This window comes from Haliaeetus albicilla, chromosome 19 (assembly GCF_947461875.1).
Source record: "Haliaeetus albicilla chromosome 19, bHalAlb1.1, whole genome shotgun sequence".
In the NCBI taxonomy this organism is placed as follows: Eukaryota; Metazoa; Chordata; class Aves; order Accipitriformes; family Accipitridae; genus Haliaeetus; species Haliaeetus albicilla.
In genome coordinates, this window is record NC_091501.1 from 18,464,918 (window position 1) to 18,475,804 (window position 10,887).

The 10,887-nt window shown below is 41.8% G+C and overlaps 1 protein-coding gene across 15 annotated transcripts in view; it reads left to right on the forward strand.

Annotated features, from left to right (window-relative positions):
* SOX5 (SRY-box transcription factor 5) overlaps positions 1–10,524 on the forward strand; it is a 649,313-nt gene extending 638,789 nt beyond the window's left edge. For all 15 annotated transcript variants that reach the window (XM_069806597.1, XM_069806598.1, XM_069806600.1 and 12 more), the window contains 2 exons: positions 1,143–1,359; positions 4,739–10,524. In XM_069806597.1, coding sequence (XP_069662698.1) covers positions 1,143–1,359; positions 4,739–5,042 — 521 coding nt within the window. In that variant the 3' untranslated portion in view covers positions 5,043–10,524. The remainder of the gene's footprint in view (positions 1–1,142; positions 1,360–4,738) is intronic.
* The last annotated feature ends 363 nt before the right edge of the window (positions 10,525–10,887 follow it).

Consider the following 10,887-nt stretch of genomic DNA (forward strand, 5'->3'; position numbering starts at 1 on the left):
TCAAACTTTTTTTCCAATGGGAAAATTTACTATTTTCCAATAAAGTTTTCCTTCTAGGCCACGTGTTTCACAGCTTGGACCATTCCTGTTATTTGAAATGTATCGTACCCTGAAGCACTTCGGTAGTTCGTGAAAAAATAAAATAGGATAACTGATGCAAGAAATTTTACTTTCTGCTCCCATATTATGTCCTTTAAGAAATACTAGTTTATAAATTTCAGGAGATATTTGAAAACAATTGTAAAGTTTCTATTATTTCCCTAGCTCAAGTATCCACACTAACACAGGCCGAGTGTCAGAAACAAGACTGCCAGCAATGAAGCCATAGTGTGGCTCCGTGGAGAGGTGTGCCAGTATCCCCGTGCTCTTCCCTTCATGACAGATACTAAATTCTTTAAGTTGGAGCTGGCAGTGTTCACCAGGACTTGGTCTTGGAGTTAAATCCCCACTGAGACATATGGGATAGTTTATAGCTTGTAGAGGCACTGCTTCAGGGTCTTTGCAGGCTCGTGTACCCAGCAGCATAGCGTTTACAGTCAGTTCATATTCTGCTTCTCACAAACCTGGACGCTAGAAAGAAAGGATATTTGTCATGAAAGACTAAGCTGTAGACACATGCATATCCAGAGTTTATGCCTTGATCCAGCCGTGGTGGAGCACAGCAACTAGATCGCAGCACATGGGAGTGGTGCCTCCTTTAGAACGGGAGGTGAAAACAGGCCCGTGGCCAAAGGAAGGCAGGGGGGATGTAGCAGAGCAGACTCTGTGTATCTAAGGGGTCTTTGGCCATTCCACTAGAATACACTGCCTTGTTTTCTACAACAAAGTCTCAAGGACTGGCTCATTGTCAGGATGGCGGGTTTACTTCCCACCTGAAAGACATTATAATGTAGACAAGTTTCAGTAAAATACTGAGTCAAAACTTCCAGTATCATCCCTCTCTGCCTCTTGGCCATACGCAAGAGGTTTACCAGTCAAATACAAACAAGACCTGACCCCTGTCTAGAAGCTCTGACAGATTCCCAGCCCAAAGCGATATGACCGTAGGTATCTTGTTCTGGGTGACCTACTTGTTTCTCTGCCTTTCAGTGTTTGTGGATGAGTAGAATCTCATTTCTCATTCTTCTTTTTTTTTGCGACAGGATCTCGCTGGAAAGCTATGACAAACCTAGAGAAGCAGCCATACTATGAGGAGCAGGCCCGACTTAGCAAACAGCACCTGGAGAAATACCCAGACTACAAATACAAGCCGAGGCCGAAGCGTACTTGCCTTGTAGATGGCAAAAAATTACGCATTGGCGAGTACAAGGCTATCATGCGCAACAGACGCCAGGAGATGAGGCAGTATTTTAACGTTGGGTATGGGACCTTTAAAAACTACTGCTCATTTCAGCAAAAAAATTTTTCAGGGAGAATTCTTAATTCAGTGTGGTAAATGTTACATTTTATTGGCCAGAACGTTATATATTGCTAACAGAATATGAAGCTTATACTTTAAAACAGTGTGTTCCAGGAGGAAGTTAGGCAGTTAGGGATTTTTTTTGTTGGCTCTGCTATATACTCATCTTACAGCTTCGGCCAGCTGTCACATGTCCACTCTGATCATGCAAAAGAAAAAAAAAAAAAGCTGAAGATTTTCCAATGAGACCTAAGTCTTCTAATAAAAACCTTATAAGTATAACTGTATTATGAGGCCTCGGAGAGTATATCTGAATGAATCTATGGTAGTGCCTCTTGATCCAAAAGCCAAAAATACAAGTTTGCATTCAGTATGATCTGCGGCAAGTGGTCTGCAAAAGGACTGCTGACCATACTGAACTTGAGCTGGAATACGGACTTGGCTCAGTTAATTCATGTCAGGAGTGAAGTTGTCTGCGTTGTCCATCGTGACGGCATTTGTCATGCTAAGGAGTGTCTTCCAGTACAGTAAGCTAAATGCTTTGTGTTGAGCATTAATTTCACGAAGACTGGTTCTGATAAACAGCTAGTAGATCAGCTTGATACGATTAGATTAAAAACTGCCTAGAAAACTAGCATGTATTTTCCTTCTGCAAAGGCTCCTTGGTTTTGGTTACAGCAGATCAAAAGAATCGGAAGTAATCAAATATTCTGCAATATTTTTGTGTTCACTCCAGAAAATTAAAAGCTGCACAGTAGTCTTAAAAACAGCAAAGCCAGCAACAAGAGTGACCCTCAGAAATAGTGAGGGTCATATTCTGTTTCATCTGAATTTGGAATCATTTTAACATTAACTGAGTTGCGCATCTCTCTAGTTAACAGCTAGAAGTAGCAATAAAGGAGAGAATATCTGTCCAACGACTGTTAAGTGTCATCAGACTGTGTTTTAAACAGCTACAGTGTGCATTGTTATAATAAGCTGCTCAGCAGAGAAATTTGAGCTGCTTAACCCTGTGGTGCTGGCAGGTCCAGTGATCCCAATGGTAAGCACTGAAACAAACACAGGGAAGTCAGCCAACATTTGGCATCAAGAGATTAAAAAAAGAGGAGGGGGGCCTTCTGGAAAAAGAATAGGTGGCAACAGAGCCCCCAAAAGACTGCTTATCTGGTTAACATGCATGCTTCATCATGGGAAAAAAAAATTAACCTTGTAACATTCTGCATATTATTTAGCTCTCCAAACAAGGCTGACATTGAAATCAAGACATTTCTGGAGATAATTTGCACTGGGGCATTAGAGCACAGAACCCCAGGGTGAAATCTTTATAGAAGATTTACTGACAAAGTGGCCGATGACTGCAATGGGGTCAGTGTTTGATGCTGGCAATCACAGCACTACAGTTGCATTCCTGGTTTTAGTTCCCCATCTGCTGCATCACCCAGTACAGGTCATTTAGGGCTAAACTTCCAAACACCAGTCCAGCTCCTGCCTGGGCACCAAAATAAGTGATTGGGTTTACAGGAGCTGTGGCTATGTCAGCTGCTGGGACATGCTGAAAGCCAGTCCGAAGGCATCGCAATGGGAAGGATTGGGCATTTTTTGCAACTCTTGGACTTAATGCCTCCCTGTCTCAGTGTCCTCGTCTTTAATGGTAGTGCGGCAAGCTCACCTCACTGGACTGCTGAGAGCCCTTATACATTAGTATCTGAGGACTGCTTTGAGGTCCTCTGGAGTGGACATCCTATAGAAGTGGAAAAATACTATTCTTAAATTATTTAATATTTGAAAAGCACTCTGAAAAGCACCATTTAAGTGCAAAGTGTTCCTATTGTTAAATATTAAAAGCAATTTAAGTGTGCTGAATCTTGTTACAGAAATGCTGACTCCAGAAAACAAAAGCCTTCCTATTGAATTAAGAATAAAATGCAAATTAGATCCGCTCCCTACTTTAAGAGCTATATCTTCAGCTGAGACAACTTCTACTTGTTTCAGAAACACGGAAACAGGACTGTGCGGAGGGCGGCCTCGCTCGAATGGCAGGCAGGAAGTAGCTGAAAATGCAGCGAGCGATTCCAAACAAATGTAAAGCTGTTTGGCAGAGGAGAGTCTTTCAGGATCACTGTACTGTGCAAGGCTTACTGTACAGCCAGGGCACAGGCAGGCAGGGGAACAGGGGAGGGTTTCATTCTTAATTAAGAATGTTCATCTCAAGAGACTCTCCCCTGTCTCCTGTGGCAAGGCTTTTCAGTGCAGATGGACACACCGCTGATGATATTACAATGTGCAGCATGTACTGAAGAGTATTACTGCAATGGAATTACTTCATGCAGCAAGGAAACAAAAGGAGCATGAATTTTAAACCTCTAGGCTTGTTGGGACCCTGAAGCTTCTCAGGGAAACAAACACTGCTCTAACACAGCTAGTGTTCTTGATGCAAAGGGAATTTCTATGGCCTGGAATAATTCTTCTTTCATTACTGCAGACAGGTTTCCAAGGCTTAGGCGCCGTATAAAGGCATCCTGTAGAGGATTTTCTCAAATGCTCATGTTGCTTGCTTGCTTTTTATTTATTTTTAAATAATGCGTGCTTCCATTTTAAGTCTGCCTTTTCCCAAATTTATCCACCTTCTTTCAAAGGTTCTGCTTTTCACAAGTGCTGCTCGCTGTGGAAACTATCACCTTCCAGTGGGAGGCCCTTAGTGATCATCCTATAAAGCCGTCTTGGCCCCAGAAAGCCCACTGTTCCTCTCCCTGGTAATGGCCAGGTCTCTGAGTGAATGTGGAGTAAACATCACCTCTTTGGAGAGACCTGCCTTGCTTTCTCTTCATCCACTGGTACTTTCCTACAGCACCTCCCCATCCCTGTGCAAATTACCTAGCCCTCGCCGCGTCTTGCCTGCTGGCAATGTGTTACTTTTATATCTACTCCTGCCAGCAACTTGGATTATTTAAAGGGAAGAGTTTCAAAATACGTGGTTTTTTAAGTTGGATCACAATTGAAAGGATGTTTATTTTTTGCTGGCAGCTCATGGAACACCCAGTTTACCCAGTAAAGAAGTTTGCATCACAAGCAGGCAAGCTGAAGCTGTGTAGTTCAGGTACAGCTAGAGATGTTTACAGAGATTGGGCTTTCTTATCAGTGAAGTTGGTTTGGGCTTGATGTTCATTTCAAAAGCATCAGTTGGTGAGTCTGGAATATCGATAGAAGGGTTGTCTTGCATGGGCCATCCAGGAGCTTCCTCTTCATGCCCAAGAGCATATGCTGTGGGCTTGAAAAGCGCTGTCGTAGTTGCCCTCCCTTCCAGTATTCAAACATCCTTTTACTTTTTCTCCATGGCAGGCAACAAGCACAGATTCCCATTGCCACCGCCGGCGTAGTTTACCCAGGAGCCATTGCCATGGCAGGAATGCCTTCCCCACATCTGCCCTCCGAGCACTCAAGCGTGTCCAGCAGCCCGGAGCCCGGGATGCCCGTCATCCAGAGCACTTACGGCATCAAAGGTGAGGAGCCTCATATCAAGGAAGAGATGCAGACCGATGACGTCAATGGAGAAATCTACGATGAATACGATGAGGAAGAGGATGACCCCGATGCGGACTATGGCAGTGACAGTGAAAATCACATTGCGGGGCAAGCCAACTGATCAGGGTCCAAATATCTCGTGACCTACAGGACTTCAAGGAGAAAAGAAAAAAATAAATAAAGCCCCATCTGGTTTATCCTTGCCAGTGGCCAAGCACATTAACTTTCTCATACACTGACTGTTACTTTAACTGTTAGTCTTAACTAGTTGGGACATCAGCTGACTAATAGACATCAGCCTGCATCAGAAGAAAAAAGGCTCAGAAGAAAGGAAGCAAAGACAACGACGACAACAACAACAGAATGATATAAGCTATGGGTAAAATAATGCCAGTAATTCAGCTGCTATACCCAAGCACTGAAGTCTTACCCGTCGACCTTTTATTATTATTATTTTTTTTTTCAAATAAACTTTATGGCTGTTTGTTCTACAATGTTCTAGAAATTCTCACTCAGGTACACAGTGCCAACAAGTGGCTTGTGAATGTGTTTTGTTGTTTTGTGCTACAGTTTAAAGAGAAATAATTTTTTTTTTTTTTTGGTAATGCACCTGACAGGAAAGAAAAAAAGATAAAATTCCTTTTACCCCCCTGTCTCCTCCTCCTCCTCCTCCCTGGCAAATCTGGGTCAGAAGTGTGTGTGTGTGTGCGTGCGTGCCTGTGCGCGTGGCTGGCAAGGAAGGAAGTGGGGAGTCTGTTTCTGTTAACCCCAACAAGCAATTATTTCCTTTCAAGAGAGGACTTCTCTTCATCAGTTGCACACCATACTGAGTCTTTGAGCAAGTGCCAAATTTGTACTAATGCGCTGAACTAGTCCAATTTGCTTTTTTTTGGTTGGTCTCTTCTTGTTTTGTTTTTCTTTTCTTTTGCTTCCTGCTCTGTCTTAAGTTAGGACAGTGTTGTATCTTAGACAATCCCTTGAAGAACCTGATATACCAGCAGCTGGTGAGATTAGACATATATTTTTGGTTTTGCTTTTGCTTTTTAAAGGAAACTGTAGGTGCCGTTCTCAGGTGAAAAAAGAGAGAGAGAGAGAGACATAAGAAATTTAGAGAAAAAAATATTTTATGGTCTTGGATTTTCATGTGTGCGTGTTTATGGTACTAATAAGAATAATATTGGACTATTGCGAGCAAAAAGCATGTTCCAGAATGAAGTCCCACACCCTCCAAATGACTTGGTCTGTAAGGAGCCTTTGCTTTTAATTTACACTTCAAGTGGCAGCGTATACAACATAAAAAAGGCTTGTCCAAAATGTGATTTGTTCTGCACAGGACAGGGCAATTGGAAGTGTTACCTCCTCGCTGACCATAATTAGGTTACCATGATGTCCAGTTTTGATGAACTCGTACCTTCAGGGTGGCTGAGTACTGATCTCTGATTCAAAAGGTGATTTTTTTAAACTGACTTTTTTTTTCTCCTTTGCACTTGCAGAAATCCTTTTTTATCAGTGGGATGTTTGTGTAGGAAGGAAGACTAATAGCTATGAAGAGATTTCCATATTCAAAGTGGGCCTGTAAGAACCCAAACCTTTGCAGTGGCGAGTTTCCCTAGCTGCTGCCTCTTACAAGTGACAAATTGTTCTCCTGGGCTAAAATATTTTCGGAGTTGTTCTAGAGCCCTTAGATATGTTGCATGGGCAGTTTTGCCTTCCTTGGGCAACAGCAGCCAGGTGAGGAGGGTGGATTTACACAAGCGTTAGCCTCTTGTATTTCCAATAAGGTAACTGAATGTTACACTTTATTTCAGAAAAAAAGAGTGTAAATATAAGTGGATCAGAGAGTCTCTTTTCATCTCCTCGCTCTGATCTTCCTGTAGAAGATTCGTGTAGCAAGACAGAAGCATCAGTTCTAAACCAGCCAACCAACCAAAAAGGCTACCCGTAATTTCAAACAGTGGCTGCCCAGGAGCTCCTCTCTGGCCAGGGAAGGAAAGTCTTAGGATCGCACTGAGGCAAAAGCCTTCCTCTGAGTCGGTTTTCTAACTGAGGATGCCAGCTTTATATTCGTGTCGCTCCCTGGTAAATTCCTACTCCTAGATAGAGAGACTCATTGCTATCATTATCACTTTTAACTTGGAAAAACAGCCCTGTGCATCTTAATGCCTGTGAGATCCCAGCGCAAGCATTCACCAGCACCATGGTCTTCAGTACTTGGCAACATTGATTTTGCAATGGTCCTTTAATCAGGCAAGTTTAGCCCTTGGTGCAATCAGCCATTTAAGTCCAGGAGCAGGATGAAAGGGGCAGGGAGGAGGAGAGACTGGGAGGAGGACGGCGGGGGGGGGGTCTTTCTTTGCCTCTTGAAATCCCACTTGAAGTGTAACTTGACCTCTGCAGACCTTGTGCAAAGCAAACAAGCAAATGCCATTGAAGACTTAGGACAATACTCCGATGAGTGGTTTGGACGTGCGGTAGTTTTACCCTGCAACATCTGTTTTATTTTTCTCCTGTTTTCCCTTTTTTTATTTCCACCTTTGCCTCAAAAAATTCTTTTCTATTTTCTCTCTCTCAGAAGATTTGCTCTGAAGTTATGCTTGGAGTAGCTGATCATATCCTCCATGTCAGAGAGGGTTCTTTTTGTTTGTATTTTATGACTGTGTTGGGTTTTTTTTTTTCAGTTGAACTGCCTCTTCTTGCTAGTGTTGTAATGGTAATTATAATAATAATAATAATGGTCAGCTGTTCCCAGATTAGTAAATTATGTATAATTTATTTTATCCCCCCCCCCCCCTTTTTTAACTTTATTTTATTCTGTTCTAATTTGGCAGTGCAGCAAATGAAGCTGTTAGGCTATTTAAAATGGATACCCCTCCCCACCTTGCCTTTTTATATATATATAAATATATATATATACATATGAAAACAAATCGCTTCTTCTTCTGCTCACACCATTCCTCTTTCTTTTATTTTAATTTTGGCCCCAGCCATGTCAACTTCTGATGTTTATTATGATGGAGTGAATTAATGGGAGTGTTGTTTTCAATCTTAATTAACTTCTGCTCTCTCATCACTCATTTTAGTTATTTAATTACACTAGTCATCTAGAGCCAATTTTTTTTAAGCACTCTGTTTGGATAAGAAGGAAAAAAAAATAGACAATTGTTTTTATATCATTATTATGTACAATGTGAAAACAGATATTTGTTCTTTTTTTTTTTTTAACTTTTAAATTTGTTCCCTGTCTTTGTGAACAAATTACTTCTGACTCTTGTGGGTTCACCTCACATTTGCTGGATGCTTGATTTCCACCGCGTTATAGAGACTCTCTGGTTTAATTGTGTCACTTCGGGCTACCAGAATACTTTGTTTTAGCTCCAGGTAGGTGCCACTGCGGCAGGCGTGATTGGAGCAAGTCTTAGACGCGTGGGCTGGAAAGCCGGCCGCGGGGAGGTCAATGGGAAGAAAGGCCCTTTGACTTCAGCGGCTCCGAATTTCAGCCCCGAACTATGGGCTGCGCTGCAGGAGACGCTCCTGGAGGTAGTAGCCCCGTCTCCGCGGGCAGGGTCGGTCCGGCGCCGGAGGAGCGCCTGTGCCGGGGCTGCAGGACCGAGCTCTGCTCTCGGCAGTGGACGGCGAGACAGAGCCCTTCTCCGGGAGCGCTCTGCCTTGCTCGCTGCCTTGGCCTGGGCTAGGGCTCAGATGAACGCTCATTTTGGTACCAAACACATTTCCCTCTGAGAGACTGCGCTAGAGCCTGGGGTTCCGTCAGGCTTTTCCGATGGGTAGCTTCAGCAGACTATCCACGTCCTGCATTTAGATGTTGAAACAGATGCAGCAAAGTTAAAAAAGGCAAAAAAAAGGAAAAAAAAAAAAAAAAAAAAAGGCTCTGGGGTCCCAAACCAGCAAAATACTTAACGCCTGTGCTAACGTTTTGTTGGGTCCAAGGATGAGCACCCATATATCCTTTGGCAGTAGAAGACCAGATTTGAAAATGAGGCCCTGTTTTTCCCTCTCTAATTTCTTAGAAAAAAGCAAAACATATATTTATAAAAAGATCTTCTTGTCTTGTTTCTTTTTTTTCCTGGGTTCTGTGCCCTGGAGCATGTAGAAAAACCAGGTTAGAAGAGATTAGGATCGTATTAACCTAAAAGCGCATCGAGGCCCTAATGCCGAGGCGGGCTTCGTTCCCTCTTCCCTGGGAACCTGGCAAGTGAGGAAGGTCTTGGGGATCTGCCGGGGGGAGCGTACAGGCCGCCTCCTCCTAAACGGGGGGAGCCACTTACGCCATGTGTCTCGCAAGCTTACAAAAGAACACCACCAGCAGTGGGGAAAAGGGGAAAAGAAAGACGAAAAAAAACTGAGGCACTTGCTTCTAAGCTCAATTAAATAACACAGAGTATATCCTTTTTCAATTTATTCATGCCTTATATTAGTAAAATAGGATTTTTAAGTGCATTTAACATCTTTATTTAACCGTTCCGCTATATTAATCAGGCCCCCAGAAAAGAACACTAGCTATTATTATAGCATTTAATTAGTTTTGTAACCAAATCCTCTTATTACGAATGCATATGGAAGAAATTCTTTCTTCGAAGACATTATTTCAAAGATTTGGTTACTGCAGTAGACTCTCTCTTTAATTAAATCATTTTTTAGAAAGTAAATTGTCTTTAACCTTTTTACAGCACATTTTCAGAGCTTTTTCTTTTTAATCCAAAGAGATGAGCTGTTATTGTCCCCGAAGAAGCCTCTGACATCACGTTCGTAACATCAAAAATAATTATACTCCGTGGAAACATAGACCTTACTTAGCAAGAATTCATCTGCTAGAATGAATGGCAACTATATGATATCTCGTACGTTTTAAGGGCATGATGTATCGGATAGGAAGTATTTTTGTCTGCCCACTTCTCTATAGAATCATACTTCAATTTTGCAAAGAACTGTGTGTAATTCACTAGATGTGGATTCAAGTGTATCCTCAATTCACAGGGCATGGGCTGGCTGTTTAGCTTGGTTTATATTTACATTTTTTCAACTTTATCTTAACTTGTCAGTTTCCCAGATTGAAGAACATGTCAAGTTCGTTTTTTCTACTGACTGATTTCTCTACTCCCCAGTGTTTTTGTCACTGGTTTGCTGAAACAGTATTTATATAGCTCCATTGGCTCTAAAGCTCTTACTCCTTCTAACGTTTTGGATTTTACAAGTGAAATGAAAATAGAAAAGAAATAGAGACAATCAAATGCCTGGAGCTTAAAACAAAGTATGTGCAACCTACCATCTCACTTGAAATTTAATAAAAGAAATAATTATGTAAATATAACATAGAGTTATAGATTTATATTTTGTTCATAACACATAGTGTAATATAAGTTGTATATTTTCATGTTTTGGTTTTATGTTATCATTCATGCCACAATAAATAAAAAAAAACAGGAGTTGATGTACTCTTTAAAAAAAAATACAATGTGGGTTGCCACCATCCTGGGTTTTTGGTTTTGGTTTTTGGGTTTTTTTTGTTTCATTTCTTTTGCATTCCCCTTTTTCAGTATTATTGCCCTGCAAGGCACCAATAAAACAGCAAATGTGTTCTTTACCTATCCTGTGGTCTGTTTCCCACTTATTCTAGCAAAGGGTGTGCTAGTTAATTTTCTTGTCAGGAGAACAAAACAGCTGGGCTTAAGGAGCAGAAAATGAGATTTAGGTTCAGCTTACCAGTCTGCTCCAAAATTCAAGGTTTTCATCAAATCACAGGAAAAAAAATCACCCCATCTTTAAAATATCGGTATTGAAACAGAAGAAGAAGTTGGTTCCTGAACAAGGTAGTACAGTGCAATTTCCAGTTCAGAGTCGGGGCACCTCATAAATGGGGATGGCTGAGTCCAGAGGTTTGGGCTGTGCCCACCTTCCCAGGTTACGTTCACCTGCTACAGGCTTATCTGTTCGGAGACCAGAGCAAATTC